This window comes from Epinephelus moara, chromosome 13 (genome assembly GCF_006386435.1).
Source record: "Epinephelus moara isolate mb chromosome 13, YSFRI_EMoa_1.0, whole genome shotgun sequence".
Lineage (NCBI taxonomy): Eukaryota > Metazoa > Chordata > Actinopteri > Perciformes > Serranidae > Epinephelus > Epinephelus moara.
The window spans coordinates 32,471,337-32,497,795 of NC_065518.1; the positions used below are offsets into that span (position 1 = coordinate 32,471,337).

The following is a 26,459-nucleotide window of genomic DNA, read 5'->3' on the forward strand; positions in this document are numbered from 1 at the left end:
GCTGGATGAGGTGAAGCTGATTATTACAAAATATTTTATTTATTTATCATTCATATTTTGTTCAGTTGTAGTGCATCCATAACAATGCATCATATTGTATATGCTTATCATGTGTTTTGTGAAAACGCACTACTACTAATAATAACAGGCTACTAATATCTTATTTAAGTAGCACTTTTAAAAACATTAAAATAAAAAAGTTCTTCAAAGGTATAAAATAAGAGAACACAAATGTTGTTGGCCTGTATGTCAAGTACAGAAAATCAGTGGGCCGACAGAAATAAAAGAATGATTAAAATGATGAACAGAAGTGAAATGAGGAGAGTAAAAGGTGGAATTACAGCCGTTAAGTACTGTTGGTGATAGTCCGCCAACTCCAGCTGTCAGATAAATGGTGTGGTGGGGATTTCAAACTAAAATAGTTGAAGTATAATGTAATGCATCTTAAAGTTTTACTCAAGTACACTACCTAAGTAACCTAAAAGTATGAAGTATACCACTACTTTGACGTAAGGGACTGTTCTTTACTCATGAGGGGGGAGGATTGGTATTAAAAGGGGGAGGCATGTCAAATAATTTTTTAAAGGGATAGTGCATCCAAAAATGAAAATTCAGCCATTATCTATTCACCCATATGCCGAGAGAGGCTCAGGTGAAGTTTTAGAGTCCTCACATCCCTTGCAGAGATCCAAGGGGGAAAGGGGTGGCAACACAACTCCACCTAATGGAGGCTTAAGGCGCCCCAGATTCAAAAGTCCAAAAACACATAATTGAAACCACAAAATATCTCCATACTGCTCGTCCGCAGTGATCCAAGTGTCCTGAAGCCCCGACATAAAAAGTTGTTTGGAAAAACGTCATTTGAACTCTGTTTTTAGCCTCATTGTAGCCTGTAGCTCTAACTGCCTCTCTGTGCACTGCGCTCACGTGTGCACGCTTGCGTGCGAGACCAGCGAAAGCACGTGAACACATGAACATGTCTCACGGTCTCACCATGATATGGGTGAGTAGATAATGGCTAAATTTTCATTTTTGGATGCACTATCCCTTTAAGCACTCGGGAAGAACGTGTTTTTCATTGTGGCTTAGGGGATGGGTTATATACACGTGTGTGTGTGTGTGTGTGTGTGTGTGTGTGTGTGTGTGTGTGTGTGTGTGTGTGTGTGTGTGTGTGTAAAACATTAAAATTGTCAAAATTACAGCATTTATCATAACATTCCAATGCTTTGAAACAACATGTACGACAAACCCTTCCATCAGAAAAAAAACAAAAAAAAAACATAAACAAATCTCATCTTAAAATAGTGATATTTTATCAAAATCACTTTATTCTATATCACATTTGAAATTTGGCCAAAAATAAACCATTAGCAAGAACTAACCAGCATGCACGAAAAGGAAAGAAAAAACACTGCAGGATCTTGTCAACTTAGGATGTTGTCTTAAACTTTAACTTTTCAACTTTTACACATCAAAAGGTATCGAATAACTAAGATATGGGGGGGGGGGCTATATTTTCCACCAGTCACTCAGGGAGGCTCAAGGAAAAATATTTGTAGCTTCAGGAAGGGTAATGAATAAAAAGAAAAAGAAAAACAACCCAGCTACCCCCCTCCTCTAACATGTAAAGAACAGTCCCTGAGTAAAGAGCTGACGATGTCTTCAATTTTATCACAGGACAGTCACTCTGACTCTGAGAAGACAAACAGCGCCCTCCTGTGATTCCACGGGTGTAGTACTGTTTAACAAAAACAAAGCAGCTCAGTCAGCACGGAAGGAAATGTTCCTCATGCTAGATGCTTTTAAACTGGACAAGTTAAACAGGCGCCAGAACGGCAGATACAATAATATCATTGGTTGCAGACTTTTAACGTTTGTACCGAACTCTATGTTTTTCTGCAACCAGCATCGGGACACTCCGCTGGCAGTTAAGAGGTGTCAAAAACGAACTCTTATTTGTATGCAGCCTGCAGGAAGGATACTGTACACTGCAGCGAGGTATAATGTAACTACCAACAACCGCTAATAACCAGCAGCTTTCCGATTTATTAAAATGGAAACATTTGTATCCTCGTGAGCGTAGTTTTGCAGTTTGGCGCAGTCTGTCTGGATATCGCGGGTGCTAACAAAATGGAGGGTAATAAGTGCTTGTTAAGTTGGCTGGTGTAACGTTATATGGAGCCGTGCTTTTAGACTGCGTGTTGGGGATATTATTGTTGGACGGGGAGAAAGAGTAACATAAATATGTCAGGAATACAGTAAACACATTCAGTTAAGACGGCTTTTACCGGAAGTGGAACGTTGTTACCAAACTATAACGTGGGTGATTGACTGCACAACAACAGCAGAATGTGTTGTGATGTGACACGCCTTTACCGACAGCCACTTATAAAATAGAGTATTAAAGGAGGAGCAGGTAGCACAAAATGACAGACTCCGGGGATAGCGCAGATGTTCCCGGCCCCTCCGGCCTCAGCAGCGGGACCGGGCTAGGCTTCAGCGTGGGCAGAGGACTCCCAGGCCGGGTCAGGAGTCTGTCCTCTCCCACCCCACCTGGAAGACTGACGTCTCTCAGAACCAGGGACCTGACACTGGGGGGAGTGCTAAAAAAACCAAAGGTAATGAATGACACACCAAAGAAACATGGATATGATCTTTGCTTTATGATACTAAATCATCAGTAGACAACAAAACCATCAACTTTAAGTAATAAACTACTGTAAGAAACAGCCATCAGAGCAATGTTAACATTTCTTCTCAAAACATTATGAGTTAGCCTATGTTATTAATGTTATCTGACAAAAAAAAACACATTGGAATTATTAATTAGTGAAGTTACAGTTATCTCATTTGACCGATACCAATATCGATACATATTTTCTCCTATCTAATTTTATTGATCATCAGGTCTCTTCGGAATTAAGATCAGATTATGCATGCATGTTCTTGTCATGATGGCCCACCAGCAGATGGAGACAGGAAATAGTATGTTTTTCAATGTATTTAATAAAAATAAGAAAAGCATGTTGGCTGATTCTAATAGCTCATTTTAAAACTGATATTGGTGGATACGGATGACGTACCGATATTATCAGCATGTTGGGCGATTCCTATAGCTCATTTTAAAGCCAGTATCTGCGGATACTGATGGTGTGCCAATATCATTTTGCATCCCAAATACTTTTCTTAAATACAGATTGCAGCTTTTATCCCAAGCACAATCAACATTAGTACAATTTTATGCTTGTACAATCCTTTACTTAACAGTACGGAAAACTAAAAGACACCAGAATCAAACATGATAATGTTTATATGATGAAACCAACCTGCGTCATTTTGACCCCAATATAAAATAACTGAAATCCAGACTTCTTTTTCTCTCAATGCAACAGTGGCTAGTTAGAAACCTTAATCTCAGTATAACCCCCTGTCAAAATAAAGGTGGAATAAATGCAGACCTAATTCAAATTTACATTTTTCAATTTGTACATAATGTAAAATGAGCTGGGTTTACTATGAACTATGAACACCACACACTACAGGCAGTTATAACAGATAAAACCAGAACAGGTACTGGATTATGATTTGATGATTTGTGTTTTTGTAGCACTTGATATTATTTATTTATTAAACTTTTTGTTTGTTTGTTTTTTGTTTTGATATTGTTACATTTGGTATATAATGTTGATTTTTTTACTTACTATGTTATGTTGTAGTTATGTGGCTGCAGTATGGGTGAAGAGCCAAAGACAAAAGTCCCACTTTGTGGGACAATAAAGTTAATTTTGATCTTGATCTTGATCTTAATAACACACAATTTAGCCCATGCTATGTTCAGGGCATATTGGCATGGGATAGTAGGAGCAAACATTTGCGACCTTCCTGTCTATGCTTGGGAACAAAGGCAGCACCTTTTTCCAGCTGAGCACCGGACATCCACAGCAGCAGGTGGAGTTTTCCTTGAATTGATCAATTGAATTTGATAGTCATAAAACATTTTATTATGTAATGATGTGATGTATTTCTGACTTTGAACATCTTTTTATCTTAAATACTGCTCTTCAGAGCTGTATGTCGTGTTGTCAACAGGGCACTTGAGGAAATCTGTGTCAGCTGCATCTATGTCCGTCTCCCTCTGAATGTGTGGCTTGAACTGACTGATGAGTGCAACTACCTCTAGTGTGTGGTACTTTAAATAAGGGGCCATGGCAAACATGGACACAAGAAATAGTTCCATGTTTTTAAAACCGCATGGGCAGAATTGGGTGCTTTTGACAGGGGTCCCCCAGGACCCCAGTACATATAGAATTTATAGCATCTAGAATATACCATGTCGCACCTTTGTCATAAATCCCAATAGAGAAATACTCAGTATTATCAAAGTCTTATATTTCTCTCTGTTCTCCTTTTCACCTGAAGAAAACCTTTGAGCCAAATGTGCATGCCGTGAGGAAAAGCAGAGATGAGTAAGTGGCGATCAATCAGATAATTCAAGTCTCCTGATATAATGAACGTTTTTAGAATTTATTTGTGCTGTTAGTATGTAGTGTATAGCCTAATGATAATAAATATCATGTCTGATATTTCCCCAGGTTAAAGGAGGAGATCCATGTGGCTCCAAAAAAGGAGAGAAGAGAGAGGGATGAGAGGAGAAGAGAGAACAGAGGGAGGAGGAGAGAGAGGCCTCAGACCATTCAGTCTCACTCCATCTTTGAACAGGGTCCCGCCGACACCGTACGCAAAACAGGTGCACAACTTCTTATGCTCCTTTCTTATTTTATGTATCCTTTCTTTTCAGCAGTATGCACAGCAGAGGTTTGTTACAGATGCAGTACAGGTGCACTTCTACCCTCAGAGTCAACCTGTCTCTCTGTTCAGGCTGGCGCGGTGCCACAGACCTGCACGACTCCGCCACCTCTCCTGTGTGTAAACTGGTGAAGAAAGAGAGGAAAGACTCAGAGGAGGATGAAGATGAAATTCTCAGTAAACTACAGAGGGATGATGTAAGTACTTTGTGCTCCAGTTTCTCAAGTCTGTCTTAACAGACAGACAGTCAGGTGCCCATATGAACATTTCACTTGCAGCAATTGTTCATCCTTAAGACACACATATTGAATTTGGTACTAAAAATCAATCAATAAATCAGTCCATTTATCTGTTACATGTGATAAGGGTTTAGCTGGTGTAAAAAAAAATTAAAACCAGGTTATAATTAAGCCAGTATACTGAATTTTACCATGGGGGGCTGCACTTGACTCAGCAGAAACTTGACATGGTGTCCTAACAGCAAACGAGCATCTGACTGCCGCCACCACCGCATGTCGCATCACCTAACATAGCAGCGCTCCGTCCACGTTAAATCCATTAAATATGCACGTCTGTCGCGTAATGTAAACAAACCACAAACCTACCAGCTGCGCGCTTCAGATCAGACTGGAGATGGGTGAGTAGCCTACTTGCTGTCTTCCTATATGTAATGATATTTACCGGAAATGACCTTCAACATAGCCAACAGCAAGCAGGTTGTTATTAGTGATGGTCATTTACCAGACACTTTAAGCTCTCTGGTGATCTCCCACCAGCCAGCTGCTTCCTTACTTAGGTTTTTGTGGTGAAATAAGAAGGTATCATATAGATAACTCTTTATTTCAGCTTCATGAATCAGCCATTGCAGCACTTTTAAAGCAAGCAAAAGAAATAAATATAAACAAGGTGCTGAACAAAAGTTCAGCTCAAAATGCTGCACCGCATCACTTGCAGCGCATAAGGACACCTCTTTTATTGGTTTCAAATCCAAAATGTTGCTATACTGCCACAGTTTTAGTTTAACTGAGAGACTAACTCTGCCATGTCTTGTCTGATCATCCCAAAAAAACATGCAAACATTCTAGTAAACAAACATAATATGTGCCACTCTTCCCCCCTCCCATCTCTGCTGAAATTTGATCTCCAATATGTTGGCTCACTGCCCATCATACACTAGTGGCTGCAATGCCAGTTTGCACAAAACCAAATTGGTTAAACTTGTACACTGGATTGGCAAAACTGTAAATGGTCTTGTAGTAGTGGTCTTGGATGGCATGGACAAGAGGAACAATTACAGCAATCAAAAACTGTTCCAATATTCATCAGTGGTCATAACTAATGCTATATGTTGTACCCACAGTTCATAGATGATCCAGGCCTGAGGAATGATGCCAAGCTGAAACCCATCCAGCTACCCCTGTGTCAGTCCAGTAGCTTCAGTAAGAGTCAAACACGGATGACCAACACAGCATGTGAGAAAACTCCCTCTGACTTCTCCTGTACTACTGTAACTGTCCCACCACTAACAGTGTCACATTATATGTTAACAAGGAGCTCTGTTCATTCAGGACACTCAAGTGAAGTGATTTATTGTAGCAATATGCTTTTTTTTTTTTGACAGTGTGTCTCTACTCATAGATACAGTCTGTGTATCCAGTCGCCCTTACCGTGAGGGCAGAGTCTGCGAGGAGGAAAAGTCCTTTCCCCCAGCCTGTAAATGCTGGGAAAGCACAGTTTTTCAACTCACATAAGAAACACTGTTACTGCAAAACTTAAATTAAAAGCCTGGTCCCAGTTAAACACCCAGTCTCTTTTACTAGCCCAGTGTGGCTACACATTTTGACAAATAAATCCCTGTCTCAATTAGATGCCTGGTCTGGTTACCAAGCAGTTCATTTTTATAGAAGTTCTTTGGATGTATAAACCAGATTGTTGACTACCCCCTTGAGCTCATGTTAGTTAGCTGTTAAGATTGTGCATATAAATATATAGGTCTAAACTTTTGCCAATATGGAGATGCTACACATTGTTAGCTCGGTTCATTCCATCTTACTGATACTACGAGCACCAGAGAAGACTAATTCATTCAGAATTAGTGGCATGATAAAAAAACAAAAAAAACAAGTGGTGACTCCCTTCCTCTGAAGTTGTCATAACATCAAAATGTGTCCTTTCCTCGATCACCCGGTAAGTTATATATATTCGTTGGTCTGTAAGGGTTCACCGATCAAAAGAATAAAAAGTGTTTTTATAAAAATTAATCCAAGTTATGAATATTGTTTTAACAGGATAAAGTAATGTTAAATCAGTTTATCGGGTGCCATTATCCTCGGGTGCCGTAAAACAAGTGTCAGAACATAACACATAATTGATATGTTATTTTAAGCCTAATTTTTATACAAGTAATATTCATGCTGGTTCAAAAAAACAATTTGATTGTGTTTCCCATCTTTGCTGAGCAACACTTTTGTTTAAAATGAATAAAAGACCTGTCTTAAATATAAGAGTGTTGAGTTTGGTGATTTGAGCACATAACTGTATGGGCTACAAATTGAAATTTTACAGTACATTTTTAAGAGATGGGATTAATTAAACTTGTCGTAATATCAGTGCTCTTCAGCCATTAACTCTATGATGTAATAGACCAGCATGTTTTAGTGAATTCCATGCACGTTTCTGGACAATATGGCAGCACTAACATTTCTCAATGCCATTAGCCTATGCTGTGATGTTACCATGCAGTGAGTTTCAGCCTCAATAGCTATAGGTCCTTGGAGACTCACAAGTTTTTTTTACCAGTGGCCAAACAATCAAACACTGTTTAACTTAAGATACTTTTTGTTTGACGAGAAACATCCTCGAAATCACCAGCCAGCATATATTTATGCTGGGTGAATTAAGAGGGTTTTTTTTTTTTTGGCCTAACTAGAGTTGGTGATCAATGGAACAGTGGAAAGACGACCCAAGTGAGTTTGATTTGATTCCGTGAGCTGAATGAAGTTTGTTTCACGATGATAAAATTACTGTGTATTTAAATTTAGTCTGGTGAGCTTGACAATAGCAATTTCAGGGCTATTTCTGGTTAAACAAAAAGGATCTTACTCTTAAAAAAAAGGTCTTCCTCTGTAGGGATCCATTCAACAATCTTGTCAGACACTTAGAATAACAATCTGAGCCTGTCGAAACAGGAAAACCGGTTCCAAATTAACCACTGGCCCCGAACCAGCACTGGAACTGCTTTGGTGGAAAAGGGGTATCAGTGGCAAAAAAAACAAGCACTGTTAGTGGATCTAAACGGACAATGTGAACATGCCCTGAGTGTTTACATCGCAGCCTGGCCGCTCCTTTCAATACTGGACTTTTTTTTTTTTTTTTTTTAAAATGCGCTTCCTATAAATCACAAAAACATTGGAAAGTAGTGTTCAGGTTAAAAATTACCCTCTAACTCTGGATTTTAAGTGTATTTGACATGCAGAAAGCCATACAACACACAGCATGGTAGCCACTGCTTTGTTTTTCCCCTCTGAGTAAAAGGATTTGACATTTCTGAAAGCAGGCAGCAGTGTAGCAGCATGGATGCAGAACTCAGTGTTGTTGCATGCAGACTGAATGAGCACCAAATGTTTATATGGACATTAAATGAACATGTGACTATAAAATGACTTCCATATGTGCCTGAACTACCTCAAGGCTCCATGTCAGTGCATGATCAATGAGTGTTTGTGGTTGTCATGTTGGCAGCTCCAGAGACCCCTCCTCTGTTCAGACCTCCATCCTGCAGAGCTCAGAGCAGAGCAGGCCACGGCAGAACAGAGCTGCCCAAACCAGAGCAGCCATCTATGGTGGAGCTGCTGCAGGATCTCAGCCTGTCTGGCAGAGAGGAGCTCTTTTTCATGCAGTTACCTGACAGCATGCCGGGCACAGTGTCTGGACAGAAGGCTGACGCCCCTCTAGGATCTACAGCAGAGAAACCTGCCAAGAAGAGGCCTTCACATCTAGAAGCACAAGTGAGTTAACAGGGTGAACACTGACACTGTGACGCTGTCATGGCAACATGCAACATATTGGAAGATGCTTTAGAGCACAATATGTGGCGTGATTTGTATATAACATACATGGAATCACGTGTTTTTATTGTGCACATACTGTAAATAAGCACATAAGATGGTGCATTCAATGGCTCCCCTCTTTTCTTCTTTGTGTTGTTACTGAGTCTGTTGGAAAGCCTTTTCCACTGTGATTTGTGAAGTCCTGAATTATGCAGGTTTTAAGGTTTTAAGAGATTTGTGTCTGAGTTTTCTGCTTAATACTAAGGAGGATGGGATTTTGTTTGTGGTACTTCCCAGCTCTACTCCCTTCACTACACATCTCCTCTCACTAAAGCCCAGTTTCCACCAAACACTTTCGGTATAGTACCTTTGGAACAAAGGTAACCCTTCAGACATGGTACCTAGACCCTAGGTATGTGAAGCACTTCCACCGCAAACAGTACTCTTAAATGTGGGCAGGGTTGTTGCCACTCACTGCTCCGTCCATCACTTGCTGTATTTCCTCTTCACCGGTGACACCGAGGAGAGTCTGAACTTCATTTATTGTTCACAGAACAGGCTGCAGTGAGAGTCTCTCTTAATGGGATATTCAAAAATAGCAGGTTGTGTGAAACATATCAGCTGTTGGCCAGTGTCAGACAGTTATTAACAGGTTGGGTATCTGCACCTGTCGTCAGCAGGCTGCGGTGAAGGAGGGCTGTCCTGTGCTGTCACAGCTCCCAGAAGGATTTTTGGGTAAACTGCAGATCAGAAAGTCAGGAAAGGTGGAGCTGAAGCTGGGTAACATCGCCATGGACGTCTCTGAGGGAGCTGCATTCTCCTTCCTGCAGGTACTGTGACTGGACTGTGTGTGTCAGTGTGTGTGCCAGTGACATATTATACATGCATTATAAGAGGTACAGGGAACTGTTACTATGAGAAGATGTGTCAGTCTCAGGGTGTTCTTTAAATGTATTTCTCTTAGCATCCATGACTTTGCTCAGACATGTCACTTTGCCTGTGCAAAATAGTAAACGTTAGGCATTCACACATAAAGCAGGAGTGTGGAGATTTTATAAAACGCCTTTATTAGTGACATGGCTTGTTCATGAAACAGCTTTTGTAAATGAAGAGTTTTGACCTTGGCACAGCCTGGTTTTTTATGCTCTTATTCAGGGGTGTGTCCTTATTGGGTGATTAGGACAACACATGGGAGATAATGAGCATCATATAGAGATTACTTTCACAAAATTTCGCAAAAAAAGGTAATTGAAACAAATCAAGCACCTTTTTTCTGTGTTAAATAAATAGGAAAAATCTATTCTGAAACCAATTCCTTTATTTAGCATCAAGTTGAAAATCAATAGATGGTTTTAAAGCACTTTAAACCAATGGCGCACAACTGGGTATGGACAGTAGAGACATGTCTATACTGAATCTTCCCTGGTGAATTTTGAGCAGATTATTAAAATATAACCATTAATATCTGTCGTTGTCTACTCAATGGCACACAAAAGGTTAACAGACAAAGTTTTCTACAAGTCCCACCTCTCTAACCCAACATGCTTAATGGGATTGGCTTTGCTGTTTCTTGCTAATGTGAGAGAGGCTGTAGCTGCACCTGTATTGGGCTTTTTTTAATTCCTCTTCAAAACTGAACATTTAACTATTGCAATACCAGATGAGCTCTGCCAATAATCATAGAACTGGGCATATATATATAACTAATATATCTATCATAATATAAGAATAGATATAATGTTTACATTTTAAAGGCTGCATTTCAGTAAAGTGATGTAATTTTCTGAACTGACCTGACTGTTCTAGTTTCTTTTATTTGCCTTTACCCACTTAGTCATTATATTCAGTTCAGTTCGGTTTTCTTTATAAAGCTTAATTTGCCTCAGAGGGCTTTACAGACATCCCTCTGTCCTTTGACACTCACAGCAGATAAGGAAAAATTCCCCCTAAAAAACTTAAACAGGGAAAATCTTAAAAATCTCACAGTGTAAATTTTTTGTGAAAGCACCAATATTGAGACCTGCAATATCATCGTTATATCAATATTGGCATACTTGGTCAAAAATATTGTGTTATTTGATTTTCTCCATATCACCCAGCCCTTATGTTAAGTCAAGATGTGACCAGAAAAACAGAGCCTCTCTGTCTGTATTTATAAAGAAGCCATTTCTTCTTTTTCCTTCTGCAGCAACTGGTGTCTGTGCATCTGTCTGATGGTCGAACTGGAGACATGATGGTGTTGGGAAACGTCCATCACAAACTGGTCTTATCTCCTGACTTCCAGGCTTTACTGAGAGAGGCTTCAACACAGCAGCAACAGGAACCCTGATTATCTGTCATATATTACACAGACACCCAACAGAGCTGAGACCACACAGCACAGATTCTATGACACATGAAAAGATAAGTTTGAATTGTGTGGGATTCCTGACCTGTTACCACACCAACAGATCACTGTGGAGGAAAGGTCTATTGTCCATACCTCTGCTTTGAGGTTTTTAAGGCAGCTATGTACCGTAGAGATATCCCGTTTGTGCTATGATTTTGTTTTTGTTTTTTGTTTTTTAACATCCTGTGATAGCAAAACAATCTGCCAGAATCTGAATGATTGTTTTTCTCTGATGTGAAGACACTGCCAGGGGGACATGTTTTTTAGAAAGATACAGATAATCATGAGATAAATACATGGTATCAGATTCAACCTACTGACCCATGAGGACTGTTGTAGATGTTACCTGAGCGCAGGCCATTCGTTTACACTCGATCAGTTCTATAAACACCAGCAGAGCAGGCAACATGATTGCCAGCTTGAGACTGACTGAAGACCAGCAAACGTTGTTCCCAGCTACAGGCTGAGTTAGTCGATGCCCAAAGGAAGATCACCGAGGACGCCCATCATCAGAGGCTAATCTTTAAACAAAGACAGATGATGTTATCATTTGGCCGAAGTTCCTGACTTTGGTCCATCAGAACCACTGAGTGAATGTCAATTCAATTCAGGGCTTTACAGCATACGACATCCCTCTGTCCTTAGGACCCTCGCAGTGGATAAGGAAAAACTCCCCCCAAAAAACCTTTATAATTACCTTACAAGTGCTTTGATAAAGTGATCTTTCATGTGTGCACTGAGCTCCTTTATTAACTCCTATAGATCTGTCTCTGAAAAATGGGAAAATGGTGCAAAGCAAATTCCTCAACTGCTCAACCAGTTACTGCATTGATGCACAGTCACTGCACTGATGTACAGTCACTGCACTGATGTACAGTTACTGCAGTTATGTACAGTCACTGCACTGATGTACAGTTACTGCACTGATGTACAGCTGCAATTTGTAACTTATGTTGTATTAAGCAAAATCATATATATTAGTTTTTCCAGTTTTATTATTGGATGTTTGTGTTGTGTTTTTGAACCAGCATGTTTGTTTGTTTGTTTTTGTTAGATTTTTTGTGTTTTTGTTTTTTGCTACCTCTGTATCATTTACTGTTTCACTTCTCCTCATCAGACTCTTACGCGTCAGCTTCATAGAGCAACTTAACAGCAGCTGTAAATCCAGGTGTTGCTCACCTCCAGCGAAGTTGGTGAAGTAAAACTGTTATGTATGTAAGGCTTTATTTTAAAGCTCAAGTGTGTAGGATTTAGGGGTATGAATATCATCAGAAATGGAATATAATATTCATAACTATGTTGTCATTAGTTTATAATCACATGGAAGTAAGTAAAGTTGTGTTTTCTGTACCTTAGAATGAGCCATTTATATCTACATATGGAGCAGGTCCTCTTGCTCAGAGTCCATCATGTTGTTTCTGCAGTAGCCCAGAAAGGACAAACCAAACACTGGCTCTTGATTGGGCCACCGTAGTTCTTCTACACACTTCGCACTCAGGAGAAGTGTCAGTTCTGCAATTGCTAGATTGCTAGATGCTACTTAATCCTACAAACTCTCAAAAACCCTTCATTACAGTTTCTGGAAGTCCTTTCAGATGATCTTTTTTAAAAAATATTAAGTCAAGCTGTCAGAACAATAACAGTACCTAAATCTCAGCATCTTGAATGACCTCTTAATAAAATCAAATGCAAAAGACTGCAGCTTCTGATACAGTAGATGGTGTCATTCTGATAAACAGGCAGTGGGTTACTTATAAGGTTATTCCTGGCTCCAGAGATCAGATTTCCATGATGTGTGCAGCCTCAGGTCTTCAGTCAGGACACCCTGGCTCTGGAATGACCTGCTTTGAGAAGCTCAGGCTCACACAATCATTTAATTTTAATGTGTTTTATACTGATATGTTATTATGTTTTATAAGCTGTACATTGTAGATTTTTATATTTGTTTGACTGGGGTTTTGGGGTGGGTGTTTTTTTTGATTGTTTATGCGTAAAGCACTTTTTAATATTGTTTTTTAGAGATGCTATAAAAATAAACTTTATTATTATTATACAGAAAGTGTGCTCAGGGTGTGGTCCGTACACCCTGTTGAGAGATGTGGACTGGAGTCACACAACTTGGACTTGGGTCAGACTTTCACAAATTTGATGACTTTAGACCCAACTTGACAAAATCAATAAAGACTTGCAACTTCACTTGGACACCAATGACTTGTGACTTGACTTGGGCTTGAGCCTTTTGACTTGAAAATACTTCATACCTTCCCCAAAGCCCAAATATCAAAAATATCTGCCCTGGGGCAGACGCAGAACAAGCTGGCGAGATTATATATCTCATCCTGTCTGGGAACACCTTGTCCTGGGATCTGCTGGGAGGAGCTGGAAAGTGTCGCTGGGGTGCTTTGCTTGGCCTGCTGCCCCTGCCACCAGAGGATGAAAATGGATCGATGGACATTGTTAAAATACCATTACGTTTAGTAAAGAGCACATCATGGCTTATGACGTTCAGGACTTGAAACTCATCAAGTATAGAACTTGGGATTTGACTTGAGACTTGCCTGTCTTGACTTGGGACTTGATTTAAGATTTACTCACAAACAATGACTTGTTCCCACCTGTCAATAATAATGCAACAGATTAAAAGTTTCACCCAGAAAAGGTCAGTGAAAGCTTGCTGTTAATAACTCATTAGTAAAAATGCTGCAATAATGGCACAATATAAAGGTTTAATTGGGATGACCAGAGTAAAAAAAGAGTAACACTTGAATTTCACTTTCAGTATTTAACATTTTAGAGCAGTATACAGACATAAATAAATGGCTTATAACTCAGTATACAGTGATGTAGCTGTAAGCAGATATAACGACCGTTTGTCAACAATTAGAATTTCTCTTATGAAGACATTTTATATTAATGCAACTGTCTTTTACTGTATTTTTACTCATTATCTGTTCATAAGCAGCCTCTACTTCTGGGTGCTCACAGGAGGAGTTCTAGCTGTTAACAAATACATTAATCATCACTTAGATCTGCTTACATTTACATGACAGTGCATTAAAAGCCATTTATCAAATATCTTACAGCAGTTTATATACTGCTTATAAATGATAAATATAGGAGCCCAAAGTGTTCACACCTAACAGTAAAGTGCCTGTTTCATTCTAAATCTGGAATTACAGCCCCGCGGTTGTAGCCTCCACAAACCTGTCAAGTTTCTTACAGTTTACATCCATGTCTGTGAAAACATGGATGCTTCACACCCATCGTCCTCCCAGCAGCACAGAAGATCTATACAATCAGCACAGTTTCAAGATGGGCGTCCTAGATTAGTGTCACCAATTCAGTATCTGACCAAATATTTCCCCTTTTGTTCCTGAGATATGACGTTGAGTACTAGTCATAAGTGTTTTATCCAGATCATTGTGATGTCACAGTGAAGTTGACCTCTGACATTTTGTATATTCATGATTTTATCCTAGTAGACATTTGTATGAAATTTTGTCATAATTAGGCCAAAAATATGTTTTGAGAGGTCACAGTAACCTTGACCTTTGACCACCAAATTCTTATAGGTTCATCCCTCAGTCCAAGTGGATGTTTGCACCAAATTTGAAGAAATTCTCTCCAGATGTTCTGGAGATATCGTGTTCACAAGAATGAGATGGGTGCAAGGTCACACTGACCTTGACCTTTGACCACCGAAATCCAATTAGTTCATGACTGAGTCCAAGTGAACATCTGTGCCAAAAAAGAAATCCCTAAAGGCGTTCTTGAGGTATCACCTTCACAAGAATGAAACAGACGAGGTCACGGTGACCTTAGCTCTCGACCATCAAAATCTCATCAGTTCATCACATTGAGAGTGGGATTAACGGATGGACAACCTGAGAACATAATGCCTCTGGCTACCGCTGGCGCTGAGGCACAAAACTTATAGGCCTCCAGAGTGAAGAGACATTTAACTTTGTGGCTTTCATGTGTTGTTTTAGGTACCATTAAAGGTCGTTTTTGTAGAACAGTTTATGTACATTTTTATTCAGTGGATACACAATACAAAGAAAACATGCTGTCTGAATGATGGGACTAAAAACATTCTACAAGCAAAATAAACTGTAAAAACTGAAAATATGTTCTTCATAGTTAACAAGTGTGTGAATTTAAAAACATGACCAGAAAGAATCTGCATTTTAGGACCAAGGGAGGAATGATGCTTTACGCCACCATACATAAACATTAGGATGAAGGTGCTGTGGGGGAAAAGCTCATTTTATTAGGAACCCTAACAGCTTTTTACAGCAGTTATCAGAACAAAAAGCATCTCATATAAAGCTCATCTGGAACAATACATAATGTGAAGCTTTTGTGTTTAAAACACAAAATGTCAGTCAGTAATGTTATGCTAGAAATGACAAATGGCAGGATTTCACAGTTTGAAGTTGCAACTGTACAAAGGTGTGCTACAACAATAACAATGGTGAGACCAAGACTTTAGTCAGGCTGCATCATGGGTACCATGGTAGTCTGATCTACAGAGAGGTGTGTCTGTACATTTGCAACCAATGGCACTTGTCTCAGAGTAGAAACTTACTGAGAGCTTGCCAACAAGCTGCACCGAGGAGTGCACACATCCACAGCTGACATACGCTCTGTTCAAGAAAGTCAGCTGTCACTCCAGTTTTCTTTTCATCAATAAATCCCACAAAAATACCAAAAACCGACAATATATTCGTTTGTCTTTTAGTTTTGTTTAGCTGAAAATAGTTCCTTACTAATGCATCATTTCCTCCTGTTTGCTAAAGACAACAGTATTTTGGAAACCTTCTGAGGGTTTTTAAAAATATATATATTTGTGCAGTGCTTTTAAAGATATATACCTTCAATATGAGCCAGTGGGCTTGGGGAGGAAAGCCACAAACAGTGTAGGTATATAGAGACCAGCTAACATATTGTTGGTTTTGGGATTTTCATGGATTTCCTGACAAGACAAATGCAGAATAACTGTAGACCTTTTTATTTTCCTCAGTATATTGTGGTTACAGTCAGGGCAATGGAACCTTTTGAACACTGCAGACAGAGAAGTATAAACAATATGTGTGCCTCCTATGATGGCTTTAACACTTCACTCACATGTCTAACCTTCTGAAATCATTGCATTTCATTTAATAACTCACTTTCTAAGCCTGAAACAATCCCACACTACATCATATGGATGGATTCAACTGACCAATCACAACTGACCAATATTTGTCTGCATTCAGGGTTTATTTTTTGATTTTCTTTTACTGAAGAGATGATGCTTGGTTATTGCAAAATGATCTTGCAGTGTCTGAATGCTGGCTTTGCCCTGTTGAACCTTAAAAGCATTCATGACAACTGGGAACTTTGTGATTTTTAAGTTAGAGGAAAACCAAGCAGAGCAGTCCTAGGTCATCAGAGCTTCAGTCTTCAGTTCTCATTAACATGTTTTTTCCCTCTAAACTCTGTAGAAAAACACATCTTATGTCTTCTTCGTAGTCCTGGCAGTTTTCGTAGAGGTGCTTGTCGTTGTCTTCCTGATTGTTTTGGCCTTTCCTTTGGCGGTGACCTTCTTCACTGCTTTAGCCTTCTTTGTTCCTTTCTTCGCTGCTGATGTTCTAGCAGCAGGTTTTTTCTTCTTGGTAGACAGGGTCTGCTCCCGGACCAGGTCTTCTCGTCCGATCTCCATCATGTGGTCCTCCCACGACTTTATCTCATTCTTGTAGCGAATTTTGTCATCCTCGGCCAGCTGGGTGTAGACCTGAGATGAGGAATTAACGGATATCTGAATACAGTACAACAGTGAATTTACTGTTTCATTTGTGCAGCAGCATGAAGGTCTAAAAATAAATGATGTGTTATTATCTGGCAAACCTTTTTCTGATGACTAAACAGATTCCTCCAGTCCTCCAACAGTGACTTCATCTTTGCCTAAATGAACAACATTGATGGAAACGTATCAGTAACTGTTGTGCAGAGCCATGGCAATTATTTTTAATTAAAACTAGTCCATACCCATTGGTAGCTTTGTCACCTTCTACCTATGCCAATCCTCAATGCCTATGTGCAGTTTCACATAGACTGACCACGTCAGTGAGTAGAAAAATGTGGGACAGACAGAATGACTGACTGACTGACAGAATGACACACTGACAGTTTCTGTGATTATGTACAACATACCATACCATGACTTAGTCATCCCAAAAATTAGGAAAAAAAACAACAAAATTGGGCCACAGGGGGAGCCACAGCGATCGGTCGCATTTTAGCCACTTTTAAGCATTTTTCTGTTGTTATAGCGCCACCCAGTTGCCAATTAGATTTAAATTTCTCCAGTCACCTTGAGGCGTCCTGTTCTACATATCTACCAAGTTTAGTAAAAATCGATATGGCAGGGGGGTCGGTGGCTTAGTGGTAGAGCCCCATGTACAAGGCTGTTGCCGCAGCGGCCCGGGTTACACTCCACCCTGTGGCCCTTTGCTGCATGTCTCTGCCTCTCTCTCTCCCCCTTTCACACTTCACTATCCTATCAATTAAAGGCAAAAAATGCCCTCAAAAATATCTTAAAAAAATAAAAATAAAAAATAAAAATCGATATGGCAGTTAGGCCTAGATAAGAAATTAGCTCTCTAGCGCCCCCATTTTGTTTGCTCGGGTCAATAATGGAGGGGTCCCCTCAGATTATGTGTGATCATATGCCTACAAAGTTGCGTGGTGGTTGGTGAAACCCCTGAGATGTTATACACCTTTATGTGATGAGCCATGCCCTCCGCGATATTTATTGCCTTATAGAAGCTCAGTTTTAGTAAGTTTTCCAACACTTTGCCAAGTGGAAACTTTAGATATTGGTCCCTAGATTATGTTCACCGAGTTTCATGCAGATCGGTCAAACTTCCTAGGAAGAGATAGATTTTAAGTGTTTTTCAAAGAATTCAAAATGGCAGAAAATCTATATAATCGCAAGTTATGGGTTCTTGGGGAAAATGTGTTCCTCATGAGGAGAGGCATCTCTGTGCAAAGTTTCATGTCTCTACGATATACGGGACATGAGATATGCTCATTCAAAGCTTGCGATTTCAGTCGGTTGCTATAGTGCCCCCCTTTGGACAATTGATGTAATATTGCTTCATTCGCATCCTCCCATGACCCTCTACCACTGTGCCAAATTTCACATGGATTGACCAAGTCAGTGAGGAGAAAAACGTGGAACAGACACACACACAGACACACCCACAGACAGTTTTCGTCATTATATAGTAAGAAAACAGACGAAAACAGAAAAACATTTAGTGTGATAAAATTATGACTACAACTGTCAACACCATACCATTACAGAGCCATACTCTGACTGATAAAAAGTAGGAAAAGCATGATTTAGGGGGAAGGGACAGTCACAAAGATGGATAAAAGAATACATTCTTTTATAGGTGATGTTATACTTTCGAGTAAAGTATATGATGTTCCTCTAGACAGTGACCTGCTGTAAGACCCTAAGGCAACTGTTGAAGTATTTTCCCCAAAACTACTTAACTGTTAAGCCCCGTTTCAACCAAGCACTCCGGTTCAGTACACATTTTTTCTGTTTCCACTGTGAAAAGTTGTGGATGGTATCAATGGAACCATTCCTTCCTGTCCCCATTTTTGGTCACCCCCCTGTTGGGTTACCCAGCACACAGATCTGGTCCTAAAAGGTGGAGCTAGAAACTCTGTAGTCTGTTGACTGGTCAATAAAGGATGGTCACTCTTGCTCAGGGCTGAGCTGAGGCTAGTTTATGTAACCTCTGTTCATACTGTGGCAAGTTTTACATACATTAGAAAACTGTAACTGTAATATGAAATTATGTTTTGATGCCTCTCGCAACAGCTGTAGTCTAAGAAAAAAATAACTTAAAGCCAGCGGAGCACTTACCATTAGGCAAAACTAGGCGGTTGCCTGGGGCCCCAGGTTTCTGATGGCCCCATAAAACTCCTCATACATTTATGGTTAATAGAGTTTTTTCTTATTTGCACACATTATTTATGTTTTTGATTAAAGTCCTTTCACTAAAATGCCAGCAGAATGCTTATTGTATTATGTGTGTCTCGGGGCCCCCCCTTCAATCCCCACTACATTGGACTAGTCTATTTTACTGCGCATGTGCCGAAAGGATTCAGGAAGACAGAAGCAAAACAAACGGGGGGGTCCGTCGTGTGGAGATCGAGATGAACAACCAGTGAGTAATGTTATCAAAACTGTCCAAGGGGTAAATTTCTTCTTTTTTTTTTTTAAATTATCTTTTTATTATGTTTAAAGTCAACATATAGAGTGTTATACTTTGTACACTTTTTTAACAGTTGAAACAGTACAAATTGGACAAACAGAAAAAAAGTAAGACAATTAAAAATAGAGGTAAAGTAAAATAAATAAATAAATAAAAGGGGGGCGTGTAGCATAGAAAAAAAAAAAACATGGGGGTTACATTACAAATGATGTTCCATTATAACCTGAAGTCTGATCTATGTGGGCTAATGAAATCAATCCATCCTTTCCAGCATTTTTCAAATTGGTCCATCTTGAGTCTTAGAGCGAATGTTAGTTTTTCCATGACGTAAATTTCATGCATCACATTGAACCAGTCTACTAGTGTGGGTGCTCTTTGATTTAGCCATTTTTTTGTGATTGCTTTTTTACTGGCAACCAGCATTATGTTGAACATATATAATTTTGAGAAACCTAAAAGTTGGTGTGGCTTTTTACCCAAATACATAACTTGAAAACAAAAATCAATGTCACATCTTAATACATTTTTCATACTGTCTCTAATTTCAATCCAATATTGATGAATCATAGTGCATTCCCAAAACACATGAAAGTGATTTGCTGTCTGTCCCACAGCCTCTCCAGCATGTTGTCTGCCTCCCCCCAAGGTGCTTGAGTGGAGGTGTTAAAAATTATCTGACCCTGTTTTTCCAATTAAACTCTCTCCATGACAAAGAGTTAGTTGATTTCCATTGCATGCCATTTAAATATTCCCACTCCTCTAGTGATAGTACAAAGTTTCCTTCGTTTTCCCATCTTTCTTCTATGTAAGATGTATTGGTCTCACCTAATTCCTAAAGGCCTTTATATAATTTGGAAACACTCCCTGCACCTAGGTCTGCTCTGTATGCAGCAATAAAGATTCTTAAAACCCCTGCTCCAGATGTAGATTTTCCCGGATCATCTTTGTTAATTATTCTTTATCTATGGTGTCTTAACTGCAAATATCTAAAGAGGTCCTGGTTGATTATTCCATACTGATCCTTCAAGTTTTGAAAACTTTTAAGAGAGGTTTTTTCAAAGAGGTCCAAATAAATATTGATCCCTCGCTGCTGCCACAACTTACAGGTTGCATCCAGTCTGTTCGGAGTGAAGCCTGGGTCATAAGCCACCCACCTAATCAGTGAAAAAGGAAGCCTGGGTCATAAGCCACCCACCTAATCAGTGAAAAAGGCTCCTTCTGCCCGTATAACTTCACCATTTTAAACCAGGTTTTAAGTGATACCTCGAGCCATGGGTTAGGCTTTGCCTCAAGATGGTGTTTTAATTCACTGTCCCCAATGATGGCCTGTAATGGGATCTTGCCCAAGCAATGGCATTCAATGGTTTTCCATATAGCTGAATAGCTTGGGTCACAAATATGGATCAAGGGTTTAATCTGGGCAGCTTGATAATAAGTTTTTAGGCAGGGGAGAGCAAGGCCTCCTTTACACCTTGGAACCTGGAGTGTCTTGAATCTAACTCTAGGTTTCTTTCCCTGCCACAGAAATCTCGAAATCCACTTATCCCACTCAGCAAATTTTTTTTCAGGGATCTCCACTGGAAGTGACTGAAACAAATAAAGCAGCCTCGGGAGCACGTTCCACCTGTCCAAATCCTTTCTAATGTTGGAGAGCAGAGGGTCATAGTTTTCAGAGGTTAGACTTGTAAGGTCCTTTGGTATTTTCACACCCAGGTAATTCAATTTGTTCACTTCATTAATGGCATCCTTATCTCTGAACTGTTGACTCGTTGTGTATTTGAATGTTAGCATCTGAGATTTATGTGAGTTTAATTTGCAGCCTGATATTGCTCCAAAATCTGAAAGTGTTTGCATTATGCAGGGAGAGAGGAGGCCGGGCGCGACAAGAACACCAGGACGTCGTCCGCAAAAAGCGCTATCTTATGTTCACCAGGCAATGAGATACCATGTATATTATCATTTTGTCTGATCATTTGACTTAAAGGTTCTATGAAGAGGGCAAACTAGAGAGGACTAATAGGACATCCCTGTCGACAGCCACGCTCCATATCAAAGGATGCTGAAAGGGAACCGTTTATTTTAATTCTTGCTGTTGGCTTATTATAGAGACTCTGGATTGTCCGAATAAACGTTCTATGAAATTGAAATATATGCAGACCGTTGTATAAAAAAGACCAACTTACAGAGTTGAACGCTTTTTCGGCATCCAAGCCCAATATGATTGCTTCAATTTGTTCCTGGTTTATCTGATGGATCACATGTAATGTACGTCTAAAGTTATCTTGAGTTTGCCGCTGTTTAATAAAGCCTGTGTGATCCAGGTGTACGATTTCAGGCAGAATTCGTTCCAGTCGTTTAGCTAATATAGATGCAAAAATTTTGTAGTCCTGATTTAAAAGGCTCACAGGTCTATAATTTCAACAGTCCAGCCTATCTTTTCCCTGTTTGGGGATAACTGTAATAACTGCCTCTCCCCAGGAGGGGGGAGGGTCTCCCCCCTGCAGCACCCAATTGAATGTCCCAAGCAGCAGGGGTGTCAAAGGTTCCCTCAGTACCTTATACCACCCAGATGTGTATCCATCCAGTCCTGGACTTTTGTTAGATTTAAGGTTGGAAATTGCCCTGTTCAGTTCCTCTGCCATTATTGGTGCACACAGAGATTCGTTTTGAGCCTCAGACACTGTTGGGAGGTTTAGCCCCTCAAGCAAGAAGTCTCTTAGATTCTTGTTTTCCAATCTTGGTTGAGTATATAAATTTTTGTAATAAATTTCAAAACACTGACTGATATCATTTAAGTCATATTTTATACTGCCATCACTTGAATCTCTAATCTTATAAACAGTCCTCTCTGTTTGCTGCTTCTTTATTTTATATGCCAATAATTTAGTTGATTTGCTACCCACTTCGTAGTACTTTTGCTTAACAAACATTAAGTTTTTAAGTATGTCTCTTGATTGGTTGTTATTTATTTTAGTTTTTATCTGATGCATCTCCTTTTCCAGGTTTGCATCCAATGTTGTTTTATGTTTCCTTTGTAAATCTTTTAATTTTGCTTCCAAATCAGTAAGTTCCTGTTGTTTGCTTTTTTTAATGCAGTTGTCTTAGCAATTATTTTTCCCCGTAACACTGCTTTGCAAGCATCCCGTAGGATGGAGGGAGAGACCTCTCCGTTGTCATTTTCTTCCACATATTTTTCTATTTCAGCCCTCAACTCCTCCTTCATCTTCCCATTTAGAATAGAGTTATTTAATCTCCAAGATGTAATCCTTTTTTTTTTTTTTTTTACATTTGAATAGTACTTCCATCTGAACTGGGCAATGATCTGATACATCCATTACTCCTATACTACCACTTTTAACCAAATGCACATCCTTGTAAAACATCAAAAAATAATCAATTCGGGAGTAGGCAGAGTGGGGATTTGAATAAAAGGTGTAGTCTTTAGTTTTGGGGTGGAATTCCCTCCAAACATCAATTATACTGTACCTGATTCAAGCATTATGCTGTTGATTTTTTTCCTAAGTGAACTGTTTTGGGAGGAGGTCCAACGTGAAGAGTCTAAACTGGGGTTTAGTCTAACGTTTAAGTCTCCTCCACATATCACGAGGCCCTGGGCTTTAGAAAGCATTAAGTCAAAAATTTGTTTATAGAAGGACCAGTTTACCCCAGGAGGTGCATAGACATTCAGAAAAGTGACTTCTTTTCCTTCCATTAATCCACCCACCATAATGTATCTTTCCTCCCTATCTTTAATTTCAAAATTTACTTCAAAAATAAATCTTTCTGATATCAGTACTGAAACCCCCCTTCTTGCGCCCAATTTGTAAGAAGCTGAAAAGACCTTATTAAATCCCCTTCTTTTCAGTTTTGCGTGGTATGGTTCAGAGAGATGTGTCTCCTGTACGAACACGATTCCCACCTTGTCCCTTTTCAGTTTATTAAAAATTTTACTCCTCTTGATAGGATTGAGAATGCCATTCACGTTATATGACACTACTTTAATTAGGTCTGTATTCATTGTACTTTTTTGGTATTGTCACCCAGCCTGTCTCTAAAGTAACCTTACCCCAAATGCTACACAAACAAAACACATAGCTCCAACACAGGGGTCGCGTTAACCGGATATTCTCAGTCATTGACCGGTTTTTTACAACAATGACTGGAAAATCTGAAGGCCGTCGGTCATTTTGACCGGTTGCAATTACCACCCCTGCCCACTTGGCGGCGGAGTGCACAGTACTGCAGAGAAAAAGTCATTCATCTGCTTCATGTAGTGTTGTTGACATAACGCCCTGGACACACCGGACGCGGAACCGAAGCACGGCGCCTAGCAGCGGAGGCAGTTTTCAGTCAGCGCCCATGTTATCCTATCTGACTGTCCACACAGGTCGCTGAGCAGAGCGGAGCACCCGTGGAGTAGAGGCAGCGCTTCAGTTCGGCGTCTGGTCTATTTTTCACGGGAGCCGCGAGCACTTCTGTCAAGCTGGATCGAGCGGATCGTATCAAACAGGAAGTCGGACACAGAAAAGACGAGAGAATCCGGCCAATTTTCAAAATAAAATAACAACAGCACGCACTGAAGAACGTGAGGAGAAAATACCGTGTTTATAATTTAAAATAACACAACAGTGCATAACAGAACACATTTTTCAATACCATAATCACTTCATTACAATTTTAATCTTGTGTCACCGAGCCTACAGGCATAACTACATAACGCCCTGGACACACCGGACGCGTTAGTGCCGTCCGGTGTGTCCAGGGCGAAGCCTAATGGCACGGGTGTGTGGATGTCTGTTCATCTTTTCGTTCATGTCCTCATTAATGCACACTTTATAACTTGCTTGTTGGATTTATTAAAAACGAACGAATGAAAACTAAATGTCTTTGAATATCTTTATTATCATTTAAAAACGAAAATTAAAATGACCGGTAAAAATAGATTATGACCGGATTTTTATGACCCTGTCGGTCAAAATGACCGGTGACGAAAAAGTCTAGCGCAACGTCTGCTCCAACATGAACTGAAACTTTGGAGCTTCGAACATACTCCTGAAAATAAAAACATATACAACACTGAAATGACTCCCTGAGATGGGGTCTTTTTTGTGACCCTGTTGTAGCCGTGATGTCCCGACGGCTCTGAGGGATTTCCTTCCTCTCCTATAAGGGGCAGAGGGCCCTCAAAAAGAGAAAATGAGCGGTACTGCATAATAACTATTGCCCCCATAATAGATTATTTAATACAGTATGCATACCTAGGAGACAGAGTCCAATATTCAGAGGAAACGTAAGCAAATTATAACCCGACTTTCTCAGATACATTTGGAAAAAAAACAATCAATTAACAAAATAATGTTTTGACAATCAAAATCGTTAACCTGTTCGGACCCAGTCTCTTTCATCCACAAGGATTTACTCTAGATGGCAAAGTCACTTTCTTCTGCTCCTGCTGCAGAGACAAAGTCAGTTACTTTCTCCTGAAAGCGTCCAGCTTCTCCTTATAACCTGTGCGCGCTGCGGCTGTCTCAACGTCTTTTCCCCGGAGAGACGTGTGCCACGTCAGGCGCTTGATTTTCTCCTCCCAGCTCTCCGGCGGCTTGAACACTTTCACAGGTAGTCCCTTTGCTGCCATATCCACAGTTGCCTCCTCGGCCGAGCTGTAGAGTTTAGTTTCGTCTTGAAAAAATACTCTCTGTCTGGCTGGGAATGGCGTCTGGAATCTTATTTTTTTCTCCTTCAACACCCGTTTTGCCTCTGCGTAATCCTTGCATTTTTTCAAAACCTCCGGAGCATAGTCGTGATTTATATTCACTCTTTTCTCTTTGTAAACAAACCCACGTTTCTGCCAGGGTGTCTTCACGATGTCCTCTTTGGAGCGGTGGCTAGCAAACTTGACCACAATCGATCTCGGCAGCGCGTCATGTGGAGGTCGGGGACCCAGAGCCTGGTGTGCCCTTTCGATGTGCAGGTCTGTGGAGGGCGAAAGGTCCAGGTTTTCTTTCAGTAGCGTTTCGACAAAGGAAATCACAGAGGCTGTGCTATCTTCAGCCCCTTCGCAGACACCGTGGATCCTAATATTGTCCCTTCTGGCTCGGCCCTCCTGATCTTGCCTCCAGGTGAGTCTGTCGTTTAAGCATCTCCAGTATCGCTCCCTCCACTCCTTGTACTCTCTCTTCCGCCTCAGCGATTCGCACTTCTGCCTCATTAATCCTGTTGTTAGTCTTGTTAATCTCTTCCTTAATGTCCTTCAACGTGTCTCCGTTCTCTCTGCGAAACCCTCTCAATTCTTGGAGAATCACGTCCAAGTTTGCCATGTTTTCTTCCTCGCTTAGTCCCTCTGTAGCAAGCTGGCTAGTGCTAATGCTAGCGCTAGTTTCTTCTTCGAGATACTTGTCGGTCGCTGGGTATTGTCTCAAGTCTCTACCTTGTCCCGGCTTTTTCTGCTGTATCCTAGGCATGTTATATGCCCCAACAACTAATTATACCAATTTACAGTGTTATCTGACCAAGTAACTGGGGCTTTAAAAATCAGCTTGGGGGGGCTGCGGGATTAGCGTGTTGCCTCCATGGCCGCTCAACCGGAAGTCCGGGGTAAATTTCTTCTATATTGATAAGTATTCCTTTACGTTATGCATTCAAAACACAACCTGATATCACAGAAATACGTGAAATGACCACGACCTCTTAACACCGCATTCCGTGGTGGCAGCACGTAATGGGTTGAAATTACGTGCTGCCACCCCAAAAACAATGCCAATGTAAAGTCAATCAGGATCCTCTCCCGTGGTGGACACACGGATTCCCTGATTCAATCACGTCACGTCAACCTCGTTTTCCTCAATGATATCTTTAACATTCCTGTATACACACAAAAACACGGAAGTGTTCTTGATAACTCAACAATATGACAGGTTAATGTCAAGGCCATAAAATAAA

The 26,459-nt window shown here is 40.2% G+C and overlaps 2 protein-coding genes across 3 annotated transcripts in view; one reads left to right on the plus strand and one right to left on the minus strand.

Moving 5' to 3' along the window:
* The first annotated feature begins 1,738 nt into the window (after nucleotides 1-1,738).
* zgc:171971 (uncharacterized protein LOC569690 homolog) lies at nucleotides 1,739-14,513 on the plus strand. Of its 2 annotated transcripts, none has more exons than XM_050059172.1 (8): nucleotides 1,739-2,618; nucleotides 4,420-4,466; nucleotides 4,593-4,747; nucleotides 4,879-5,003; nucleotides 6,167-6,278; nucleotides 8,548-8,813; nucleotides 9,536-9,685; nucleotides 11,044-14,513. In XM_050059172.1, exons 1-8 carry the CDS (start codon nucleotides 2,427-2,429, stop codon nucleotides 11,182-11,184), a joined length of 1,188 nt encoding a protein of 395 aa, XP_049915129.1. In that variant the 5' UTR covers nucleotides 1,739-2,426; the 3' UTR covers nucleotides 11,185-14,513. The 2 variants fall into 2 exon arrangements, with proteins under 2 accessions (XP_049915129.1, XP_049915128.1); XM_050059171.1 differs by having other exon boundaries at nucleotides 9,533-9,685; nucleotides 11,044-14,511.
* Nucleotides 14,514-15,249: 736 nt separating this feature from the next.
* tfam (transcription factor A, mitochondrial) overlaps nucleotides 15,250-26,459 on the minus strand; it is a 22,139-nt gene continuing 10,929 nt past the window's right edge. Inside the window, exons 6-7 of the mRNA XM_050059176.1 lie at nucleotides 17,134-17,190; nucleotides 15,250-17,020 (exon numbers count right to left, since the gene is read on the minus strand). Of these exons, the coding sequence (XP_049915133.1) occupies nucleotides 16,742-17,020; nucleotides 17,134-17,190 (336 nt within the window). The 3' untranslated portion in view covers nucleotides 15,250-16,741. The remainder of the gene's footprint in view (nucleotides 17,021-17,133; nucleotides 17,191-26,459) is intronic.